Source organism: Schistocerca gregaria, chromosome 2 (genome assembly GCF_023897955.1).
Source record: "Schistocerca gregaria isolate iqSchGreg1 chromosome 2, iqSchGreg1.2, whole genome shotgun sequence".
Taxonomy (NCBI): domain Eukaryota; kingdom Metazoa; phylum Arthropoda; class Insecta; order Orthoptera; family Acrididae; genus Schistocerca; species Schistocerca gregaria.
This window is the reverse complement of record NC_064921.1, coordinates 711,946,314-711,973,023: the sequence shown is the minus strand read 5'-3', so window position 1 is coordinate 711,973,023 and position 26,710 is coordinate 711,946,314. Positions and strand designations below refer to the sequence as shown.

The 26,710-nt window shown below is 35.9% G+C and overlaps 1 protein-coding gene across 1 annotated transcript in view; it reads right to left on the bottom strand.

The window, feature by feature from the left end:
* Positions 1 to 26,710, bottom strand: part of LOC126335948 (guanylate cyclase 32E-like) — a 437,004-nt gene that overhangs the window by 152,748 nt on the left and 257,546 nt on the right. The window contains exons 14-17 of the mRNA XM_049999424.1: positions 23,766 to 23,942; positions 16,137 to 16,257; positions 12,900 to 13,091; positions 7,050 to 7,227 (exon numbers count right to left, since the gene is read on the bottom strand). Coding sequence (XP_049855381.1) covers positions 7,050 to 7,227; positions 12,900 to 13,091; positions 16,137 to 16,257; positions 23,766 to 23,942 — 668 coding nt within the window. The remainder of the gene's footprint in view (positions 1 to 7,049; positions 7,228 to 12,899; positions 13,092 to 16,136; positions 16,258 to 23,765; positions 23,943 to 26,710) is intronic.

Here is a 26,710-nt window from a genome sequence, read left to right as displayed (position 1 = left end):
ATTCTCTCACATGGAAGAATCTAATTGTTCGACTTTTTGTTGCAAATATGAAGTACTACTGGACTGGGAAAGAAGGGAGTGTGTAGGCTGTGGGGGTGTGAAGTGTAAGAACAGTTTCAATGCTGAAATACCGTTACAATTTCATTGCAGTCAGTGCGATAAGCAAATGAGTATCAGGACGGATACATGGTTCGACTATTCCAAATTAACAATCCAGACCACTGTAATGGATTTCCATATGACGACAACATTGACTACGAGTAAGGTAACTCATCTCCTTTGCAATTACAAGTATTTTTGTAATGCTCTTCTTTTGTCATTGCTGTAGTGACCAACATAAACATACTCATAACGCCCGCCAACAGAGTCGCGGGATCGATTTACGATCGCACTTTCAGTATGTATCGTTTGGACCCACCGACTTCGATAGGCAATCATTCTTAGAAATTACCAATATTGGTATGTAAAGTTTTACATATTCTACCTGCAAGCTTTGATTCCTTTAAATTGAGTTGGATGTTATTAATGAAAGATGATAATAAAATGTTTGATAAATTAAAGGAGCAACTGTGCATGTTTAAGAGAAATTTCACAAAGAGTAGTGACAAAATTGAACAAGAGGCATTAGTAGATTCAACGTTGAAGGAAAATGTTACTATTGGACAGAACTGGGCCACTGGATCAAATACTGTAAGAAGTGGATTGCTGATGGAAGACCAGCTAAAAATACAACTGTGCAGAAAAACATGGACAAAACTGTAGTAGCGAATGTAGTATTGTTTACTATTTGTGGTGAGGCTTGTTCATTACAAGGGGATGTATACAGTTGGTGGATTAACAATGGTGCAATGAAATATATGGCAAATAGTCCTGATTATTTTGTCAGCTTTGAAGCATTCAACAATCCCTGCTGTATAAAGGCCACTGGACAGGAGTACCTAGAAGCAACAGGAAGAGGATCAATTCAGATTCTGTCAAAAGTTGGCAGCAGAAGTGAAGAGTTGACCCTGACTGATGTCTGGTAAGTACAAAAAATTTCCAAAACCTTATTTCTTTTTTAGCCGCCCAAGATTGCATCAAAAATAGTATATTTCAGTCAAGTACTACGTATTGCTCTTTGACAATTGGTGGTAGAGCAAGACTGTGCGGAAATCATAAAGTTGGTGGCACTTTATACAAAGCAGAAACTAAGCCCTTAGTGCCAGAGAAAGGTGCAACTGTGAATCTTTCAGTGGAAGACAGATTTGATGCATTTCAACTGTATCATGAGAGATGGGGTCATCAAGACAAGTGTCATGTTAAAACAAAACTTAAAAAGGAATTTAACATTGATATTAAGGAAGGGGCAGAGATTTGTGAACCATGCAAATCTGGGAAAACACACTGTCTACCATTTGAATCTAGAGAAAAGTCAACAAGGCTTGCTGAGTTGATATCTGTGGATATGTGTGGACCTTTTCATGAGTCCTTCCATAAGAAATGTTACCTCGTTTTTCTCAAAAACAATTACACCATGTTTCACTATGGTTATTTTGCTGCAGAAAAATAAGGGTTGAGTAAAATTCTCAAAGATTTTCTCTAACGTACAAAGGCTTTGGGGTCCTCTATTAAAGAGATGCTGAGTGACAATGGAAACCAGTTTGATAACAAAGAGGTTAGATCTATCTTACGTTCCAATGGTATAACACAGTGATTAACTGCTCCCTATACTACTGAACAAAACGGCATTTGTGAGCAGGATAATAGGACAGTTGTTGAGATGGCAAGGACACTTAAGTATGGTATAACACAGTGATAGACTGCTCCCTATACTACTGAAGAAAACGGCATTTGTGAGCGGGATAACAGGGCAGTTATTGAGATAGCAAGGACACTTAAGTATTGAAATCCAGATGTCACTTATCCAGAACAGATATGGGCTGAACTGGTTAACACAGCAGTTTACATCTTGAATTAGACTGGGAAGTCATCTGTAGTAGGTGTCAGTCCTTGTGAATTGTGGGGATGGAAAAAGCCCCAAACTAAACATCTTAAGATTATTGGCTCAACATGTTCTGCACACATTCCAAGTAAAAAATGAAGAAAAATGCACAAGAAAGCTGTGAAAGGACAATTTGTTAGTTATGAAGTTGATGAACACTTCAGGATTTGGATAAAAGAAAGTAATTCAGTTGTGCTGTCCCAAGATATGCAATTTCAAGAAAAACCAGGATGCCATACTGAACAAGTTACACTACCATTTCAAGATGTTGAAAAGCCCATTGCAGGTCCAGGTTATATTAAAAATCAATCAGAGAGTTATGAAAATACACGCTCAGAACATAGTTTGGAGCATGAAACTAGTTCAGACACAGAATCTGATGATGACATTCTGGAAACGTGCAAAGAGGAAATAGGAGTGAAGTTAAGAGATTGTTCATCATTAAAGAGACCACAATACCTCAATGACTATGCAATGATGACAGAAGATTTCTTTTTCCCAACTGAGGTTCCTGATACCTATCAGGAGCACTTAGGCATGAAGACAGCATCAAATGGAAGGAAGCGACGGCCAGAGAAATGGATTCTCTGATCGAAAATGAAACCTGGGAGCTTGAAGACTTACCAAAGGGTGCCAAGGCAATGCCATGTAAGTGGGTGTTTCAACTGAAAACAAATGAAGAGGTCAGATAGAAAAATTTAAGGCTCGACTGGTTGACAGGGGTTTCAGTCAACAAGAAGGTTACAAAAATGACAATGATTTGGTATATTCTGAGTGTTGCTGCAACTAAAAGAATGTATTTCAGACAGTTTGATGTGTCAACGGCCTTCCTGAATGGAAAACTTGAAGAAACCATTTATATGGCACAACCAACAAATTATGAAGATGGCACCAACAGAGTTTGCAGGTTGAAGAAAAGCCTGTATGGTTTTAAACAAGCACCAAGATGCTGGAACAAGCAATTCAGAGAATTTTTGGTCAGTCTTGATTTCAGAGTATGCCAAGCAGATCCATGCTTGTACATTCAAAATAAAAATGGCAAAGAAGTTCTGGTAAATTTGTGTGTTGATGATGGGTTGGTATGTGCCACTGACTCAAATGATCTGAGCATTTTCTTTCAATTGCAAAAGGAGTTCAAGATCACAACAGCACCTGCAAACTATTATATAGGTCTGCAAGAATGGCTGTATCAAGAGTCACCAGAAAGCTTATGCACAGCAAATTTTAAAAACTTTCAACTTTTCAGAGTGTAAAGCTGTTTCTACCCCAATGTTGAAAGTTACAGATGTTTCACAATCAAGGAAAGATGGCACAGTAAAACAGTCTTTTCCACATAGAGAAGCAGTTGGATTATTAATGTATATTATGCTTGGCACAAGATCAGACCTAGCGTTCAGTGTAAGTATTCTGTCAAGATCTCTCAAGAATCCCACTAAAGAACACATATTAAGAGAAAAAATGATTTTTCATTATGTATCGGGAATGACTGAATATGGAATCACATACAAAACAAAAGGAAAGAGCACAACTCTGGAATGCTACAGTGATGCAGATTTTTGAGGCTGCTCAAAAACAGGCAGATCAACATCTGGAGTAGTCATCAACTACACAGGAGGGCGATATCATGGCTAAGTCAGCAACAAACCATGGAAGCAACATTTACAACTGAAGCTAAACTAGTTGCCGCAAATGAAGCTGTCAAGGAGATTATTTGGTTAACTCATCCATTCAGGGAAACAACAAGACTATTTGAAATTCCAGTTCTTCAAATTGACAATTCAGCAACAGTGAAGTTGTCAGAGAATCCAGAATTTCATCACCGAACCAAACATATAGCCATCAAGCATTTCTTTACTTGTGCAAAACTTTATGAAGGAAGAATTAGAGTTCATCAAATCCCATATGAAGAGTAGGTAGCGGACATCATGACCAAATCTCTTCTGGAGACATGTTTGAAGATATAGTACAATCAAATGGGAATGTTGTAAAACTCAGTTTTGTTTTGTTTTGTGGGTTTGCCTGTTTGTTGATTTCTATTTAACAAGGGAAAGTGTTAAAGTAAATTCTTTTTTGAGTCACAACACTCACACTTATACTCTTAGGTGTCTCCTTGGTTAAGCGACTTCTTGTGTAAACAGTGCCTCCAAATTCAGAAATAAATCTAAGTACTTGAAAACCAAACTCACCACTTTTTGTCAGCACCTGATCTTTATTGAGAATAAATAAGTTTTTTTTTCTCGACAAAATACAATACTTCCAACTCCAAAAAGTCGTCTTTCATTTAGTGACTTCATCAGATTGTACAGTGTGAAGAAGTTATCGAACACAATTAGTCGGTGAGACTTCATGTATGACTCAGTAAGATGGAGCACAATATTTTCTCCCAAACTGAACAATGAGTCTTGGGTGGCCTTCTAACCAGTATACACCTCACACTGTGTTATGAAACCTCTTTTTGAATCAGCATGACACCAAATTTTGTAATCCCATTTTACAGGCTTCATTGGGAGGTACTGCTTTATAGAAGAATGTCCTTTGAATGGGACCATAGTTTCATCTACAGCCATGATACTTAATGGAGTGTACACTTCTTTCAAATTGTGTTGATAGCGTCAATTATTGGGCATGATTTGTGTAGTTGATCATAGCCAGCTTCACTTCTTGGTACTGCTGTAGCTTTGTCATTGCAATGAATGTTTTCAGTCAGTTTTTTGAACTTGGTTTCACTCATTAGTTGACAAATAGCACTTACACCTAAAAGTGGGCCAGTGGATCAATAGTGACTCAGCTCAGGCAGCCTATGTATTCCCATTACAATGTGAATGGCAATAAAATATTTTATTTCTTCAACATCATTGTCTTTCCATTTGCAGCTAGCCTTTCTAACCCTTTTACCTCTAGTAATGTTGTCACATATTTGAGTTACACAGAGGTTAGTCTCATCTTTGATCTTCCTCAAACAATCATCAGTAAAAATTGTAAAAAATAATATATTTCTTTACCATTTTATCCAAAATTGAACTTTATATCTGCACTTCCATCAAGAGATGCTTACAAGTTTTCACAATACGTTACATCATCGGTCCAATCTGTTTCAGTTTCACTGGCATGTTCGGCCCCATTCGCTTCTTCAGCACACAGAATAACTTCATTTGCGGCATAATTGGTAATTTCAGCGACATTTTCTTTTACTGCACATTCAATACCATGATTTTCTGCCACCTCCATTGTGATGACCATAGCCAGTTGGCTCTGCCAATGTCCTAAATGGTGTGGTATAAGTAGGTGTACTATTGAATGCATCAAGGCAGGTGAGCTCATCTGCAGCTTCATAATCACCCACTTCCTCTGAAAATTCTTCATTATCAGGATGCAAACAGTAATACTCAAGAAGTTCTTCATCTTCCAGATGTGGCATTTCGAAAAAGATAATGGAAATAAGGTCTGAAATTGGGCTAGCACACTGTATCGTGCAACAAATTATTATTATTATTATTATTATTATTATTATTGTTATTTCTATTATTATTGTATGAATACTTTACCAAACCAAGTGATGCAGCACTGTGTAGAGAAAGAAATAAAGCCAACATGTGAAATGTATAACGAAATTATAAATAACTAAAAAATTTTCACCAAGGCACTGAAATACATTTTACACAGAAATTCCCCATAATATTTACAAATAAATGATAAGAAACACAATAAATACGGTTATTATGGTTACCTTGCTTATTTACAAAAGAACAGTTGAAAAATATGTAAAAATTTTCACAGAAGCGATCAAACAACTGCAGTGCATCGAACTGCAGTGCTTGGCGGGAAGAAGTCTGTAATGGTTTGAAGTAGTAGCAAAGGCTTCCAGTAGATGACAGCACACTACAGATATGGGTTTCTGTTGTCCCCTTGGTCATGAAGCGTAAAAAAGTGAATTGGGACACATATGTCCCACAGGTCATGAAATGGTTAACTCCAAGTTATCAATTTAAATTTGAGTACACATAATATTTAAGTTCAATAATAAAAATAAATGTATGGTACAAAATGTAATATTGTTTGCAAACACTTGCTGAAATTTAACAATAACTGTTCTTATGTGAAATTAAAAAATATATAGAAAAATACTTCTTGTTTTAAGAGTAACTATTGTGATCTATTAGGAGTTATGTGTCATTAGACATGTAGAATGAAGAACAGAAAATTGTATTAGCAAAATGCAATCCTTTATGAATGAAAATCATCTTTACCAAAAGCTAATGAAAATAATATTTTCTAACAGAATTATAGCTATTGACATTATAATGCCTTCTGAGGTACAATGGATTACCTAGAACAAATGTTATGAAAGACTGTAAAGCTTTAGTCAAAATGCCTAAATCCTTCATTAAATATTTTTAATATCATCAATGGTGACCGCTAAATATCATTCCATGAGATCATTCTCTGTGCTTGTTACCCTATAAAACTTCTCTACAAAACATCAATGATTGAATATGTACTAAAGACAGTACCTTTTGATTTCCAGTTGTGATGCACAATATATTAGCATTAATTACCATTAATATAATAAATACTAATAAAAAAGAATGGAAAATATGTAATAGTATAAATAGTATAATAATATATTGTACTTTAAAAAGTAGAACTATTTCACATTATTGTAGAATACGGTTGAGTCTGTGCATATAGCATAAACATTGAACAAAGGTATCAACCCACATTAGCTGACATCTTGGCTTAGTGATGATTATCATTGTGATATATAAGAAATGAAAACTGAATGTACAGGAGAGCACTGTTTGACTGATTAAGAAACAGACAAAGCATACTGATTTGCTAGATGCGCTGAAGATCAATTTTTTTTTTTTTTAATTTAGTGTGTGAATGAGTTGGTCTCATGCACTGATTTAGGCCAATATGTTGGCAACATTTATTTATTTTGTGGCTAAATTTTATTACTGAATGCAAGGCTAACTGTGATGAAATAAAATAAAAAAACTCAATTTGGTGTTACCATGAAAACAACTGCATGGAATGAGAAAAATCATATAGGCTGTGTTAAACTTACAGACCAGCTTGCATTTCCTTTAGCTTGACCCTTACAAAGCGAATGTCAGGGCGTTGGTCTGGCTCTTCATCCCAACAGCTCTGCATGCAGCGCACCACGTACTCAGCAGCCATGAGACCATCAGTAGGTGGCCGAAAATACCTGCCTGAAGACGGATTCCGCACCCTTTCGATAATTTCTGTCCAAGAATATACAAAATAATGAAAAGTAAGAACATATACATTTATAAGTGCAATTACATCAGATGTGTTACGATGTAAATTAAATGATACTGGCCAAAACCTCCAAGGCAAAAACCACTTGTTTCATGACAAAAGTAATTTCACCAACGATGCATACAAGTCATGGAAATCTTTACTAGATCAGTTTATCAGACACTGATGGAACTTCTCAAGTCAAAGTAGAGGTGTTTGAAAATTGTCATTGTGGTCTTCAGTCCGAAGACTAGATCAATGCAGCTCTCCATGCTACACTATCCTGTGCAAGCCTCCATCTCCGAATAACTATGCAACCTATATACTTCTGAATCTGCTTACAGTATTCATTTCTTGGTCTCCCTCTACAATTCGTGCCCCCCTCCCCACTATTCCCTCAAATACCAAATCTGTGATCCTGTGATGCCTCAGAATATGTCCTATCAACCAATCATTCCTTTTCCTCAAGTTGTACAACAGATTTCTTGCCTCCCCAGTTATATTCAGCACATTCTTATTAGTTATGTGCTATACCCATCTGATCTTCAGCATTATTCTGTAGTATTACATTTCAGAAGCTTCTGTTCTCTTCTTGTCTAAACCATTTATTGTCCAAGTTTCACTTTCATACATGGCTACATTTCATACAAATGCTTTCAGAAAAAACTTCCTAATACTTAAAGCTGTATTCAGTGCTAGCAAATTTTTCTTCCTTAGAACTGGTTTTCTTGGCATTGCTAGTCTACATTTTATATCTTCCCTACTTCAGCCATCATTACTTATTTTCTTGCCCGAATAGAAAAATTCAGCTATTACTGCAAGTGTCTTGTTTAGTAATAAAATCCTCTCACCAGATTTAATTTGACTACATTCCATTACCCATGTTTACCATTTTTTATTCATCTTGTGTCTTCCTTACAAGATACTTTCCATTCCATTGAACTGCTCTTACAATTCTTTTGCTGTCTCAGTCAAAATTAAAATGTCAAAATTTTGTTATCTTCTCCCTGAACTTTAATTCCTGCTCCAAATGTTTTTAGATTTCCTGTACTGCTTGCTCACTGCACAGATTGAATAACATTGGAGATAGGCTACAAGCCTGTCTTACTCCCTTCCCAACTACATTTTCCCTTTCATGTCCCTCGACTCTTAATAACTGTCATCTGGTTTCAGTACAAACTATAAACAGACTTTCAAAAAAATGTTCAAATGTGTGTGAAATCTTATGGGACTTAACTGCTAAGGTCATCAGTCCCTAAGCTTACACACCACTTAACCTAATTATCCTAAGGACAAATACACACCCATGCCTGAGGGAGGACTTGAACCTCCACCGGGACCAGCCGCACAGCCCATGACTGCAGCGCCTTAGACCGCTCGGCTAATCCCACGTGGGCTAAACAGACTTTCACTCCCTATATGTTCCTGCTACATTTAGAAATTTAAATAGAGCATTACAGTCAACATTATCAAAAGCTTTCTCTAAGTCAGAAAATGCTACAGACATAGGTTTGACTTTTTTTTAACGTATCTGGTAAAATATGTCATAGGGTCAATATTGCCTCATGGCCCTATCTTTGTCCAGAATCTAAACTGATCGTTCCCAAGCTGAGCTTCTACCAGATCTGTAAAGAATATCATGACCTGCTCTCTTTGGAATTGGAATTACTACATTCTTCTCGAAGTCTGAGGATATTTCATCCATTTTATACATCCTGCACACCCGATGGAAGAGTTTTGTCATGGCTGGCATTCCCAAGACTATCAGTAGTTTTGACAGAAAGTCATCGACTCCTGGAGCCTTCTGTTGACTTAGGACTTTCAATGTTCTGTCCAATTCTTCTCACAGTCTCATATCTTCCATGTCATCCTCATTTACATCCTCTTACATTTCTGTAATAATGCCTGGAAGTTCATTTCCCTTGTATAAACCTCCTATGTACTCCTTCCATCTTTTCATCTTTCCCTTCTTTGCTTAGGACTGAGTTTCCATCTGAGCTCTTGATTATTTGAAAATTAACACTCATCAATTACATACCAGCATTAAAATAAATCCTGTGGATATTTTTTCTGATGCGCAGTTTCTAATAGCTATACAAGAGTTAGTCATAGGTGAGTTTTAATATTACTAAATGTATATTCTATAATAACGAAATGCATATTTGAAATTTCAGAAAGCTGTACTATATTATTCTTTTCTCGTAGAAATCAAAATGCAAAATCATCAATACTCAAATAAAGGCAGCAAAAAACTTCTACTTAACAGATAGCAGAAGACCTAAAATTGAAAATATTAGTAACAGAGTCACATTTTCTCTAAAATTATAGATTAGTTGGTGTACAAGCTACTGTTGTAAGGTAACTGGAACTTTTTTAACTACAAGTACATTTATTTAACTGTCGCTGTATAGAAAACAATCTTCAAAACTAGCGGCTCATTTGAATCTTCTTTCTGACTGTATCTTGACCTCCAGGTCTTGGATCAATTTCTTAGTTTATATCTACGTGTTGTTCTTTCCACTAATCTCTTTTCTGTTTTTCTGAATGTTATTTGTTGTGATCACATTGTGTCTCTCTAGCTGCAGTATGCTTCAACCAATTATTTTATTGGGATATTACTTGGGAACTTATTTCTTATACTTTATTGGTGAGACATTCATGAATAATGCATGAAGATCTGCCTCGTGCATCCATCCTACAGTTTCTATCCCTATCCTATCATATATACATCTTATTCAAATAGAGAGTAGCCGTAACATCTATCAACTTTTACTTCTCATCAACAGGTAGAATTACCACTTAAACATCTTTTTTATGCCATAAATAGCCTTAAGTTTCCTTACAGTCACTACAGGAAGGACGTGTATGGGGCTGAAGACATTCCTAGATCCACCAGCTAAAGTTGGTTCTTGAAACATGTAATCTGACTACTGCGAGGTAGTTGGCATTTTACTATGAAATTTCTGGCAGTTCAGGTTTTTCACCATCTGTGTGTTATCTCCCATGGGGCAAACAAAACTGAAATTGTTTGTGCTGTCCTTCTTTGTATAGAGTCAATCTCCTCTATCAGTCCAATTTGATATGGGTCCTGCGTACACAGCAGTATTATAGGATGGGATATACAAGCATTTTACTACACATAACTTTATCATGTGAAAAAATCTGAAATTGCTATTAACATTGTCTGCCATATCATTAACATACATCTTGAACAACTAGGATCAAAGAAAATTTCCCTGGGCCACACCAGAAGTCACTTCTACAACTGTCAATGACTCTCTATCCAACATTACATGCTGCATCCTTCTATAACTATACACTATGTCTTTCTATACTTACACTCTGCAGGTCATCTTCCTACAAGAAAGCATTAAGTCAGTCACAATTTCAATTTGATATTCAATATAATTGTACTTTTGGTAATAAATGTAGGTGTGCTATTGAGTCAAAATACTGTATCTACCTGCCTGCCTTGATCCACAGCTTTTGGGATGTATCAGAGAATAGCACTAGATGATTTTCATATGACTGATGTTTTCAGAATGTTTGGTGCTTGGAATGGTAGACCATATTCAATTCAAAGCATCTCATTACATTTTAGTTCAAAACATGTTCTAAGATTCTACAACAGATTGATATCATGATAGCTTTGTGAATCAATTCTGCTGTCCTTCTTGCAGATGGGTACAACCTGTGCTTTCTTCTAACTACTGTGCATGGTTTTTTTTTATGGATAAGTTATTACCGTTAAGAGAGTGGATAATGGAGGCACAAATTCTGAAAAGAATCAGACAGGTATTCCATCACAACAAGGAAGCATTCAGTTATAAACATTTCAGCTATTTTGTGAATGCTGTAATAGCTATTTCACTCATCTTTGCAACGGTATAAAAATAAAATTGGGGCTGTGCTCCTGCATTTGTCTTTGTAAAGATATATTTGAAAATGCAGTGCAGGATTTCTCCATTTGCTTTGATACACTAAATTTCAGATCCTGTATCATCCATGACTGTCTGGGTCATAACTTTAGTGCCACTGACAAACTTTCCACAAGACCAGAATTTCTTTGGTTCCTGTGAGATTTTTTTCAATCATTCCGTTACGGTAGCCCTTCAATGCTTCATGCCTTGCCTTCTTAAAAGCCAAAAACTTTTAATTCGTAATTTCTCCACCTACAGCCCTGTGCTTTCTTTTATATCTATTCTGCTGCAGTCTCTATTTATTTAGATGTTTATTTACATTGACTGTTGTGGTATCATATATCACCCTGACAGAGCGGTGTGTAACCTAACAGATACCTTGCTGAAAAACAACGTTCATGAACTATAAAGAGATACAGCAATTTAATATTTATGAGAGGACCAGCAGTTCATGGTTTTGCTATGTACTGCTGTTAGTAAAGAGTGTTCTGAAGGATGTTGTGTGTCTTCAGGATGGCATGATGACTGGAGCAATTTCAGAATATGAAAATATGTGCATGGGTACTAGTGCACACTCTGTGTATCATTGTCTCAGACTGATGCAGATGCAGAAATTTATAGGTATAGGGAATCAACAGCCTCTAACCAGAGAAAAGATAAGGAATATCACACTGTTAACCACAGAGGCGTCTTCCCATCATAAACTCACTAGGTACATATCTATCTGATGCTTGGCAATATAATGCCACTGGATAGATAAAAAATACTCATCAAGTGCTGGCAGTAGATTTTTTCCACACATTTACATTATATTTTCAAAAATTGATTATTTTCAATGCTTGGTAAATTATTATCATAGATATAAGCTACAGTTCCTCATCATACACCTGCTATTTATCTCTGATGATGCATGGCTACATATATCCTTAGAATTATTATATGCACCTCAGTGTACTGAACATTTACCTTTTAAATGAAAATATGTTTAAAATTTTTTGACTAATCCTACATTCATGAGAGTAATTTCTCTTGGGATCTGTGGATACATACAGAATGTTCCATAAAAAGAACACTGACATGCTTTAGGTACAGGTTTCTTACACCAAAACAAGAAAGAAATGTATAGTAAACATGGACTCTAAAATGCATACCTTAGGGGCTATGAACACTTGTTCATCTTCGATTCTACGAAACACATCTCTTCTACTTCAAGCTCTCTACTTTTCTATTTTGGGAGGAGGTAGAATGGACCAAAAGAAGAAAAAAAATGTCTAGCAGACATGAGCTCTAAAATGCATACAGCAAGAGCTAAGAGCACTTGTTCAATAGAAGAGATGTGTTTCGCATTAGCAAAGATAAACAAGTTTTCGTTACTCTTGAACTCTTGAACAATGTGAACCCCATGATTACCAGGTATTTTTTCCTTCATTTGGCCCATACCACCTCCTCCCAAAACATGCAAAGTAAAGTCCTTGCAGTAGAAGAGATCTGTGACATAATATCAAAAATAAGTAAGTGCTCATAGTCCCTAAGGTTTGCATTTTACAGCCCACATTTACTATTCATTTTTCTTCTTTTGTAGTAAGAAACCTGTACCTAAAGCTTTTCAGTGTGTTTTGGGACACCCTGCCATATATAAGAGCAGCTCCTATCATTGCCCAATAGATTCATTTCTTCATTTACACTTTTACATTTTTCTTGAAACCAGAGGATTTTTGTCACTAATTTGAACCAACCTGCATTTGTCAGAGTTGTGTGGCCCCATGGTCCAGACCGACCTACAATTTCATATAGGACAATGCCAAATGAATAGATATCACCCTTCTGTGTCCCTCTTGGAGGAAAATGTTCACAACGCAGCAGCTCGGGTGCCCTCCAGAGACTACGTCGCAGCTCCTTGGCCTCAAAGTCTGGTTCATCTTGGCCAGCTACATAATGAACAAGAGACAATGGCTCAATAGTGTTAGTAGTAAAAGTAGTAGTACTAGCAGTAGTAGTAGTAGTAGTAGTAGTAGTAGTAGTAGTAGTAGTGGCAGCAGCAGCAGCAGTAACAAAGTGACAAGCATTGTGTTGTCATCAAAACATAAGTATATGCAATAAGTTATGATGGTTTCAACTTTTAATGGTAAACATTACTTTTTTCATATCTTGTTTAAGTAAGAGCTGGTTTATTTGTAGTTAGAAATCAACAGACATATTGCTGGTATGCTATAATTGCTGAGAGACTAAATTGCAAACATAAGATTTAGTTCATTAGGAAAAAAATTAATAATAGAAATTTAAGTGCATGGCTGTGTATGTGTCAGTTCCATATCACTTTAGTAAGTTGAAAATTGTAATCATAGACTCTGGTTGCATTATTACATAAGGTTATTACACTGAATGCTGGGTCACAGACTTTGGCTTCATTATTACATAAAGTTATTACACTGAATGATGGCTGCAATATTTCCCCTGGGGTACACGTAAATATTTTACATTTTATTAATCAGGTAAAATGACTAATAATGAAACAGTGGCACAAATTTGGCAGTGCACCACAGAAGTACAAACTATTTGCCTCCATAAAGAAATGCATAAGAATGTGGTAGCATTAATTTGGGTCCTAATGTAAGGTAGATACACAAGCAAATAAAGGCCAACCATTATATCCATTATATGAATTCCCATTTCTTTGTAAAAGGTACCAGCAAGCAGATGACAGTTTTTTGATTACATCTAGAATATGGAAACAAATTTGAATTTTGTAATAAAATTTCTAGTGTTATGAAATCCATTTCTTTCAGACACTGTAAGTAATTATCTAGGCTAATGTTAAATGTTTCTTAAGCAAGACTTCAAATTTGTGCATTATTACAGTTTTCTTTAATTTAACATATTTATTACTTGGTTTCAGTATGTCAGTTGTGTATGGTATTAGTATTACACAATTCTAACTTCATGTCACATAATACCATTCATTAAGCAACTGGGAAGACACTGCTCACCAAAAATGGTGAGGCTCCCAAAAGACATGGTTAGATGTCAAAGTAAACAAGTAGAAGTCACCAAAGTGTATTAGTGCTGTTAGTGTTTATTGTTGTTACCACACCTGGTTAGTTATATAAGGGGTATGAACAGTGCCAGATGTTGAGTGATCACTGTGAGGACACAAAGATACAATGTACTCATGTGATACAGTGTTATCTGTACCTGACAGAGTCTGCAAGGGGTCTCAATGTGGATGTTCATTTTGTCAGTTGTTTGAATTGTGCAGTGTCAGATCAGTGGGGCATTCAGATGTGACAATGGCCCAATGTTGTGCTGCAAGGGAACATGAAGATAGGCACACTCATGGTCAAAGTTCTGGTCCACCACGTCTGCCCATCAAAATGGAGGATCACCTAACTGTGCACCAACCGCATTGTAACCCCTTTACAACTGTGTCTGCCACCTGAGAACAAGTAATGGATACCCTGCAGCATTACTGTCATCCCATACCATAAGCTTAAAACTAGTAACAGCAGGAGTGGGGTTTACCATCATGTATCTAGGCTGTCATTAACAGCACAACACAAACAGTTGCGTTTGGAGTGGTGTTGTGACTGGGAAGCATGGACTGATGATGAATGATATTGTATTGTGTTCAGGGATGAATCGTGGTTCTGTACTGCCACAGGTGACCATTGTCATGAGTATAGCAGTGAAATGGTGGGAATTTCCATTCTTCTAACATTTTGGAGAGGCACAGCAGTGTCACTCCTGGTGTCAAAGTGTGGGAAGCCATTTGGTTTGACTTCTGGTTACAGCTGGCAGTGACTGGGATCATTCTGATGGCAGAAAGTTATGTCACGTACACCCTGCATGATCATGTGTTACCTCTCATGCAACAGTGTTGCACTGTCATTTTTCAAAAGGACAATTCTCATCCACACATGGCACATGTATTTTTTTATCATCAGTGTGATGCTGGCCAGCAAGAACCACAGATTAATCCCTGATAGAACATGTGTAGGGCCAACTCTAAAATCAATCCTGTTCCAGTGTCAGAATCCAGAATATCAAGGACCAATTAGAACAGCTGAAGGCCGGATTGCCTCAGGAGATGATAAAATAGCTGTATGATGCCCTTCCCAATTGAATTATTGCACACATGCCGATAAAAGGACTCACTTTGCAAATTCTTTATAAAATGACAGTGATCTTATTGAGCAGTATAATAAATACTGCCAATCTAGATCACAACTAATATTTACTTATTCTGGTAACCAGCTTCAGTCAAACATGACCATCTTCAGACCGTTAACTCTTTGGTGACGTAGAGCAAGAACACGGAGCTTCTATATGTACTGAAAGGTACCAGTCAATAATTGCCACCTATTAGACAGGTACCATTTGATATTTACAGTGGCTCCATTTACCAGCTTCATAGTCACCAAGGAGATAGTAGTCCAAAGGTGGTCATGTATGACTGAAGCTGATTAGCAGAATAAATAAATACGATTTGTCATCTACATTGACAGTGAAACAGACTTGATTTTATAATACTAAAACAATACTGAAACACTGAAAATGGCACGCCCTCTCAATTTCCAAAGTTTCAATATGTTTCCTCCTCCTCTTCTGAGTGCTTCACTTTATTTATCAGGTGGTCTATAATCTTCAGCCAATTTTATTGTATTTCCTAATGCGGAAAGAGCGACTCTGCAGAAAAATATTTTTTATGAAAAGAGTAGTTGTTAAGTATTTCATAATTCCTACAAAGTAACCAAGGAAATAATGAATATCATTAACAGAGTATACCACTGTATAGTTATGTTTTGTACCACGCACTGGAACTCGCAAAGTAATCCACTAGTTGCAGAATCACTGTGACATTCTAACACAATAATATTATAACAATCAAGAAATGTAATCTATTTCTATTTGAGGAACAATCTGACAGATTACAATTTCTTTTTAAGGAACACTAAAGTAATGAAAGAGAAACTTGCCTTTAAATTCATGTAGACCAAAATCAGATATCTGAAGAACCCATCGACTATCAACCAAGCAATTACTTGACTTTAAATTTCCATGTGATAGTATTTCACTGTCATGCAGGTAGGTCAATCCCTGGATGTAAAAACAAAAAGCGTTTATAAATTTACATGTCTGAGAAAGTGGTGTATGAAATTTCAAATTTTGCAAAAAGAAAGTAAAGAAAGACAAAATAACAGAGTAGAAGCATTTTCTCCAACAAAAGAATGGTGTTTTAAAAATAAAGTCTATCATTATAAATGGAAATTCTCTCATATAACATTTGTAGTATGTCAGTACAAACTGGTGTAACAGTAAACAATAACTGGAGAAAATTTTGGTGAACTTATCAAAAGAGGAGAAGGGAAGGTGGTATGAAATAGAAAAGGAAGAGGTGGACTAAAACAATGTACTATAACAAAAGTCTAAAGACTGTAAAAGATAATGAGGGGGAAAACACAATAAAGCCAAAACTGGACTGAAAACAAAGACTATAAAATAGAAATATGGAAAAGGTCTTTGGTTGTAATGCAAACACAACAAATGGACATGGTACGAGGAATAGTAGCACGTGGAAAAATGTAAGATGTTTTTATAGTGATAACAGCAAACCTGGCAATGCTTCACAATTGCTGAGTATGTATGTGAATTCTTCTCCCTCGCCCTGCAACCCCCCTCCCCCCTCGTGTCCATTTCCTCCTCCATCTCTCTCTCTCTCCATCTTCTCCTTCCTCCTCTCTCTGTGAATTTCCTCCTTCCCTCTCTCTTTGTCCATCACCTCCCCCTCTCCCCCTTCTCGCTGACCTTGAGCCTTGTTTATCGTTATTCCCAACAGAAACTTCACTATGAATTGAAGCTGCTTAAAATAAATGGGTAAATCAATTGGGACCGTTGGTGTATGGGGATTGAGAGATCTCTCCTGCTGCTGAATCTGTGAGGACAGTAGCTTCAATGATAGTATTTTGCACAGTTTTAATCTGCAAATGGGTGGGATTACAAAGTTTAGCATGATACAGATTCTGTAGCAGTATTCTGATCATATAGAGACAAGCCATGCATAGAACTTTCATGTTTTCTGTTGTGATGAAGAAATCAGAACAGCACATGGTTGTGCATACAACAAGGTGAAAGAATATATATAGGAGAAACAATTTGTCTAATGGTTTAAATGCCCTGCTATTGTAGTTAAAACTAACTGTGACAAAAAAACAAAACAGCACATTTTCATAACACAGTATTTTCTTTCTCATAGCCAGTTTTAACAGAAAACTTGTACACTTTCATACCAAAAAGTACCGGTAACCTAGGTATGTTTGAATGTTTATTCAAGCACCGTTTAAAAATTTGAATGGAGTTCCTCAAGCACTTCTTGAGATTTTTGCTAAACGCTTTTCCCCAATACATAATATGTATATGTATTTATATATTATACATACTAGATTTAAGTGTCAGGAAGTCATTTTTGAAAGTATTTGTATGGAGTGTAGCCTTGTATGGAAGTGAAACATGGACAATAAATAGTTTGGACAAGAAGAGAATAGAAGCTTTCGAAATGTGGTGCTACAGAAGAATGCTGAAGATTAGATGGGTATATCACATAACTAACTAGGAGGTATTGAATAGAATTGGGGAGAAGAGAAGTTTGTGGCACAACTTGACTAGAAGACGGGCTCTGTTGTTAGTACATGTTCTGAGGTATCAAGGGATCACCAGTTTAGTATTGGAGGGCAGCGTGGAGGGTAAAAATCGTAGAGGGAGACCAAGAGATGAATACACTAAGCAGATTCAGAAGGATGTAGGTTGCAGTAGGTACTGGGAGATGAAGAGGCTTGCACAGGATAGAGTAGCATGGAGAGCTGCATCAAACCAGTCTCAGGACTGAAGACCACAACAACAACAACAACATACTAAAGGAAAAATGTCATATTTCTGTCCAAATGTTTATCTGAATATCATGTAAAAATCAGAAATAAATCGATCAAAAACTTTTTGAGATTTTTTCTAAGAATGTTTCTTAAAGTATTGTAGCCTATGCCTCTCTGAACATGTATTAGAGTATAGTGCAAAAGTCTGAAGTAAACTGAAATTTTTGGTAGCAATGTTAAATATCGACATGTCTTTGTATAGTACTATAGTTTCTAAATATATATTTGTATATAACATATATTAAAAAGAATTATATTAGAGTATCGTGTAAAAATCTGAATCAGTCAGTCCAGAACTTGTTGAGCATTTTGATACAGTGTTTCACATTTATATAGTAAATATATATTTACATACCATATATATTAAAAAATATGTAGTCTGTGTCTGTCTGAACATTTATTAGAATATAGTGTAAAAATATAAAGTAAAGTGGTCAAGCTCTTTTTGAAATTTTTGGTAATAACTTTAAACAATGACTTGTCTTTATGTGAATCAATCTCTTGTAAACAGGTGCAAGACTCGATTTTTACCATTTCAAAGTTTTTGTATCTTAACAGAGGTAGGTCTACCATTTGTGTTTAAAAGGCGCCAGTAATGCTATTGCTTCACTAGTAACAGGGAAACAAAGTTCAAACTTATTTTTAAATAAGCGGTTGTCACTGATGTATGCCATTTTATAAATGAACAGCTGGCCATGGAAACAGCTGATGAGACAACAGCAATTGTTCTTTACTCTGTGGAGGAACTTTAATTACTTCTGGTTCATTTATAGCTGAAAAGTGTCAGATGATGGCACTATTATATGTGATTTTGGAGATGTTAGTAGAAAAAGAAAGAGAGGGAGAAATTTTTCTAGTTGCAAAAGTAACAAAATAAATGCAGCTTGACTGAAGCGCGAAGCCTACGTTAATAAAAGAGGGAACCCTATTTAAGCTATTTCTTTTTCTTAAAAAAACTGAGTTCTCCTCTTATACTGAAATTGTTGCCATGAAAATTAAAATAAAATAAATAGCATAATTTATTCTGTTTGGTTATCATGAACATAGCCTCAAATATCATCAGTAACATTTTTGTTATTGATGATATTTGAGCTGTGATTAATATCCTTCTCATAATACTGAAATTTATTTAATTTATTTTCTTCATATGTATGAAGAAATGTTTGGTAGTAAATGGAGAGGAAAACTGCTTAGATATTTTTACAAACTTTTACAGTATTCCTAATAAGAATGAGCAAGACATATTTCTTCAAGGATTAAAAGATTCTCAAGAGGTCAAACAGAGACAATCAAGAAAAAAGGGTCACCCTGTTGTGCTGCATTCTGCTAGTTTTTTGTATACATGTTGGTTGGTGCATCACATCAAGAGATATGCATGAAAGCTTTCCTCCCTGTTTTTGACATCAGTGAGAAACAAGTACAAAGAATAAGATGAATTAAGCTCTCTGGGAAAACCCCAGAAGACAGGAGAGGCAGGAGAGTTATACATAGCCTCAAATCTTCTGTTATGAGGCAGTATGTGAACATATCCAGTAGCTCCCCTTACGAGAAAGTCATTACACTGCTGAATAGGTGTACTATCTTAGTGTAGACCTAAATGTCAAAATGATGTGGAAATTGTTCCTAGAGAATAATCCGGAGAGTACAGTAACTTACAACTTTTATTGGAGCTTCTACAGAAACAATTTCAGTTATCGATTTGGAAAAGCAGAAGTGGATACATACTGTATCTGCGAAGAGCTGAAATTAAAACTTAAATCTCCATACCTCAATGATGTAGAAAATTGAACAGCAGTTGCCAAATTGATGATACATTAGCCTAAAAGTATAAAATTTTACTCAGATTTCAAGTATGAAGCAGCAGTGGAAACAAAGAAGGAGATGAATATATTGTCTTTATCATCTGATTATATGCAAAACAACAGTCTACTGAAAGTGCTAGTACAGGAACTATTTTATTTAAGGAAACTTTCAGTGAATGTTTTTTACATTCATGGTATAAAAAGAGGATGTGGCTCGTATTATGTTTATCATGAAGGAAATTATAAAAAGGGGCCTTGTGAAGTATGCTTGCTTCTGTCTTACTTGCTAAAGTCTGCACCAAAAAGCATCGCAAAGCTTGGGTTGTTCTGTGAAAATTGTGCCAGACAGAACAAAAACAAGTCTCTATGCAGATTCTTACTATCACTTAAAGAATCTGATCATTTCCAAAAAATACAGCAATATTATCCTATGTGGGGGCACAGCTTTCTACCTTGCTTTTTAAAAGGAAGTCAAGAAATGTAAATATGTCAGAGATTGAAGTAATCTGTTTTGTAAGCAATTTATCTGAAAGTATATAATTATGAACATTATAATTGTTAGTTTTAGTGAAGGTTTCTACGGTAACTTCTTACTATATGTAATACCTAATAGCAGTTGTCAGAGTTTTAAAATTTGGAAAATCTGCCCTTTATAAATTCATTGGCTTAAGAACATGGAGAAACATAATGGAAGACTGATAATTTTGGGATTATCTCAAAACAGCTTCATCGATATGACTGAATTTTCACTATCCATTACATTATAGAACACATTATTCAAAGTACTGACAAAGTAGGCAAGTTCTTAGCAATAGAAAATGTAGCATCTCAAATTCTTGACTTCAAGAACTGTTGGCCAAAACACTAGAAGAAAACCACATTTTCTGAAGAAACAAGGATCAAGTATAGAACTTGAAGAATTAATTTTGTGATCAGCACACTGGTCCACCTTATTTACTCACACACTAGATGTGGATATATCAAAGGAACTAGTAACATAAATGGATTAATAAACCAAACATTCTTCATGGCATCTGAGAAAGCATCTGTTTCTCCACCATTGGCACTGGCATATCCTTCAAGAACAGTTCCAATTGCAGTGAAAAAAAATGCAAGACTTGAATAAGAAGATAAAGTATCATATTCCATATGAACATAGGGCATTTTATGAGCAACATTTTAACTAGGGAACAGACACCAATGCTGTAAACAGCGACTGAAAATTAATAAATTTCAATATAACTTTGTGTTCTTTGTAACCTACTGCAATATTTTGCACTTTAATTAAAATGTTCTTCTTTGTGTGTGGTTCTGAATGACTTACAGTGTAATAGAATGTTGTAATACTGTTAATTATCCATTTTCCATTAAGTTTCTCCATGTCCTTAAGCCAATCTTTTTTAAAGGCTGGATTTTTCCATTTTTGAAACTCTAACAACTACTATTAGGTACTATGTATAGTAAGAAGTTCCTGTAAAAACCGATAAATCTTCATTAAAACTAACAGTTACATTCAGAATCATATACTTTCAGAAAGTCTGCTTCAGTCTCCCATCAATTTACGTTTGTTGACTTATGCCCTTCTAAAAAAGATCAAGTCATATAGCAGTATAGACAAACAGGAAGTAAAACCATTGTGGGCAGGAGAAGCAAAGCCGTAACATCTGACCAGAAAAAAGGGCTTTTTCAGCCACCTATTTTGGAAGACAGTGGGTGTGGATACACTCCTGATGCATAAACCAGACAATGGTGGAGGAATTAAGTAAACATATAGCAGAAACCACATACAGCAATTACCAGATACAAATTAAAGAAACAACAGACATGCTTATGAGCAGCAGGATAATGAAGACATGTGAACCTGACACTGTATCTGTTGATCCAGCTGACTCTGCAACTGTTTTCCACACAGAAAAATTGTTCAGGTTAAGCTTAAGTGAGAAATGAGGTGCTGGGAGACTGGTAAGCAGTCACTGTGGTTTCTGTTGGAAATTATAGGCCAGTTAGTCTAACAAGTCTGAAAAGAAAATAGTATCAAAGCTAGAAGCCAAATCCATCTAGATGATATGCAACTGAGCACAATGGCTTAAGGATGTCCAGAGTGGCTTCTTGGCTGTGCTCAGGATGTGGTGGACACATTTGAGTGGTGGCACTCAAAGGGTAAGAATAGAAAAAGAAATCTCACAGAAAGGGGACATATTTTCAGAGATGCCACAGAGTACTGTCATTATTATTTATAATAAACAACAGAGGATCTGTATCCACTACAACATCAGGACATTTGCAGATGATCTAATGAATTATCACAGCAGAAGGCAATCAGGAGACTGAGAAACTCTTTAAGATGTTCTTGCTTTGGCAGAGAAGCAGTAAACAAGACCATAAATGCAAGCAAGAGCCAGTGGTTTAGCTAATTCTCCAGGAGGTTCAAAACAACGTCAGAGTTTAATTTAGAGGGAGAGATACTTTCCAAGTCACCTACTTTTAAGAATTTTGGGTTGACACTTGATGGCAAAGTCTACTACAGTCTCCATGTGAGAGGTGCAGTCTGCAGTGCTTGCAGGGTTATCTTCCAAATAATGAGGATTTTGAAGTGATAGGCATAATGTTCTTCAGTGAGGCTCACCCTGGAATCCTGCAGTTCTATGTGGGACTCCTACCAATTATGCCTTGTATGAAGAAGATTAATCAGTTTGGTCCAGAGAAATTTTGAACACTGTTACAGTGCTATTGCTGTAAAACAGGACTCAAAAACTTTTCCAGATTCATCGGCTGATATTAAAAATACACAGAATGTGGAGGAATGGAGAAGATAGAGATTAGAGCAAATACATAAAATAAATGGTTTAAAAAGTAATAAACCAGTGGGCATTTGTTCCTAAAAAGGCCAATTATAGTGGAATGTTTTGGGGAGAGAAGCCTTAAACACTTAGCCTGAGGCACTAATGTTTCAAAAGAAGATTGAGCCATATGAGTTGATGGCTAAAAAGAATTTTGTGCATAAGGACTTTTGTGCTTCATAATGCTTACTGCCAAAGAAGCAAGAATGCTGCATTGAAATTTAATATATTAATATTATGACATTTAGAAATGTGTAAAAATGATAGAAATTTTTGATAAATGTAAATCTCATGTGCTGTTTCTGGCTTGGATATCACAAGGAGTAGGTTCAGCTGCCCATTGGAAACTGTGTTCATTCTTCTTGCTTATTGACCCCTATACTTGTGGATATGTGCAAGCAGTGTGGTATTTTTATTTTTAGAGTGAAGGTGAGTGCCATGGATGGATGAATTGTTATATTTGCATTGTATGATGATGATGAGAGAATGAAGTGGATGAAACCTTGTACCAGCACATAATCTACTTCTCTTGAATAGCACGCAAGGGGCCATCTGGTGGATGGATCACCATCAACAGTGTCACATATTATCACTTCATGAGGCACTGAAAAGAAGTTTGGACTTTAATCTAGAACTCTGGGATGATGACTGGTGATCAGGAACTCTATGCCACCACCCTTCTACATCTTGCTGACCAAATAATGGAAGTGAAAATTTCATTCCTCAACAGGATTCAGACCGAATAAAACATATGACATTTGCTGATTATCTTCCAGATATATCAATTACTGAAAAATGAGGAAGTATGTCCTCCAATATTAATCATTATTGCTGTAAAAACATGCAAATTTTTAAGTGCAGAACAGAATGTGTACATAAATGTGGTGCATGAACAATGCATGATTAGTAGTGCTACATGCTACTATCAATCTATTTCCAAATGCCATCTTTTATCTTATTCGAAATAATCATAAAACTACTACAGTTGATTTATAAAGTTATTTGGGAATCTACATCAATAAAAAAGAAAACCTCACCTTTACAATATCAGACACAAGAGAAGATACAAACATATTGTCCAGATGTAAGTCTTCATTTGCTAGAACATCTTCCAAGCTTCCACGGGCACAATACGCTGTTAATACACACAAGTTTCCATGATCAACAGAGGCACCAATAAATGGTATGATATTGTCATGTCGTACCTCCCGTATCTGAAATGTAATGAACACACAAGAGCTGTATATGATGCTTTATAAATAGATTTTATTTCACCATATGATCCGTACATAACGCCTAATGTTAAATTAGGAAGCAAAGTAGAATGCAACAGAATCTGTAAGCTAGATGCTACCTGAACATGGTTTCCTAAACAGTTTTCCACACCTGTTAATGCAAATATTGGATGAACATGTCACCTCTGCCTCCAATAAACTGAAAATAAGTAAGTCATAAATAAGTGGCATATATCATTTTTCCCACTTCACAAGTTCAGGATAAACAAAATGTTATGTACTAATTGCTTTATCTTCTATGTCTGAGAAAAGGGCAGAATGAGAAGCAAAAATGTGCTACAGTTGTACAATCAAATGTAATTTTTGTTTAGACTCAGGAACTAAATTTGTACACTGACTGCAATTTTTTGTTTATACTGTTTTATGATTTATTCAAGAAACCTATAAAAATATCAGATATTGATACCTACATACAGAATTACATAACAAATTCTGTCTCTAATATTTTCTTGTTGTAATTTCTTCTGTTTGTTGAAGTATTTCCTAGAATATCCCAAATAATATGCCTCTTTTCATTGTCATTTTATTTTATTCTATTATATTTAATTATCCTTTACTTATTTTATGCAATAGTAGTGCACAAATCAAATACAGTACAAAAGAAAGAAGGAAGGAAGATTAGAATTTAAATTCCTATCAATTATGAGGTCATAAACACACACACTCAGATGCACATTCTTTCATGTAGAGTAAAATAATGTAAACCACAACAGTTTTGACACTCGAGGTGTAATTTTCACTGATAAGTTTCCTATATCAAGTTCTCGATGGTTGCAGATGACAAGCTATGAAAGAATAACAGCTGCATGACATAGTACAGAATGTTACAAAAACCACAGTAGGTGTTTAAAAAATCTGTTTCAAATTTGTGATTATTTTACCTAAAAACTGAAATTCTGTGTGTACAGATAGTAAAAAGTGGCTTTCTTGTTTTTGATAGAAAGAAGACAAGAATCCACTGAATATCTGGGTAAAATAGAAAAAAATGTGTTTGCTCAAGGCAAGAATTATCCAAAAACAATTTCATACTTTCATTCATTGACTATTTTGCAATAAAGTAAAATAAACACTACACTGCATTAACAACCATTTTTATTTAGATTGTACTGTATCAAGAGTTTGATTATCTCCTCCTTTTTTTTCCATCCACCATTTCTTCGTACTGTACTATTCAGACAAATAAAAGCAACTCTTTGTGCACCTTTTCTTTTGAATCTGCACAGAGCATGAAAATACTGTGAAATGATTAATGTTGGCACAGTGCAACTATACTCGGCAACTGGTGGTCAGAAGGAAATCCAGGAAGCTGAACACCATAACAGGTAACAGAATTTGACATGCGGATCAATTGAAAGGGGAGCAGAGCTTCAGAACACCATTCAGTATGTCAGAGACAGCCTCTGAGTCCAGGGACAACACTGAGGCCTCCAATGGCCAGTCTACAACTTGCAAACTGTCACAAACTGATGCCAAATGGCCTACTCTTCACCATACCCCACATGTGGCATCTACAGAGGGGCACTCATGTCTAATACGTACCACATGACAATCACGGCAGGACCACCACGTTGCCTGTTGAGTGGACACAGATGAGGAAGGATGGTGATGGCAAGAACTTGAAAAACATTGTGAATGGGGACTACGACCCTCTGACTTACTTGTACCCATTGTCCCAATTGCATTACCAAGCAGGGTCCCTTCCTTTTTCGAAATGAACCCGAGTGTCATTGAAATTCAAAAGCCAGCATTAAAGTAATATCATTCCATTTCACTGCTTTAATTTCAAAGTTCAGTTAAAGTATTCATAGCTGGCTACAATATTTAGATTAGACAAGCACAAATTAAGGGTGAGAGTTTTGTTACCGTATTTTAGCTTACCTTAGACTGCAGCTCAGCTGGGTACGTACTAAATTTTACTATTGTTAATTGTGCAGAATCCAAGTTCAAAGTTAAATCTCTTATACCTAAATTGCGTAGATTCAAGTAGCTTTTGAAATTATTGATGAGGTAGCCCAAGACTAACATTATTTTACTGAATTTCGTAGTGCTTCAGAAACAAATCTCACTATTAATTTCAGAGTGTAGCGAAATTTATTACTTCTGACAAACTTTCAGTTTTCACACAACACGTGTCAACCTTCAGTTGCCACACTTCTAGTGCTAATTATATGTGCAATAACCTTTCTTTTTCAGTTATTATAGTAGTTGTCCATAGGACTAGTGACCATAATTTTCCCCAAATCTCAAATATCTAATTAATGCCAATTAATTGTTAACGTGACGACCGCACATTTACTTTCTTTATTAACCTTACCCCTTTTCTCAAAATTAATTTCCACTAATTTCATTTGCATTTTTCCTTTCATTTAGATATAACCCTTTCCTCCCTCTTTACCGACAGATTAACTTTGGTGATGATTGCTTTTCCCAAATTTCCATTAGGTACACGCGGTTTAATTTTTCACTGTCATTAAGGTCGATAAGTGAGGGGGAGGTTACAACTACACCACTCAAACAGTGGTTCATCTGAAGGCACTGTACAGGGCACCAGCGACTGTTTATCACACACTTCACCACCTGCAAACAGTTGGAAAGCTCGTCTCTGGTCACCACCATAAGTTCCCAGGATTCAGCGGTCTGGATAACTTTGATTAAGGAAGGGGTGGACAAGGCCGTCACTCTGGTCT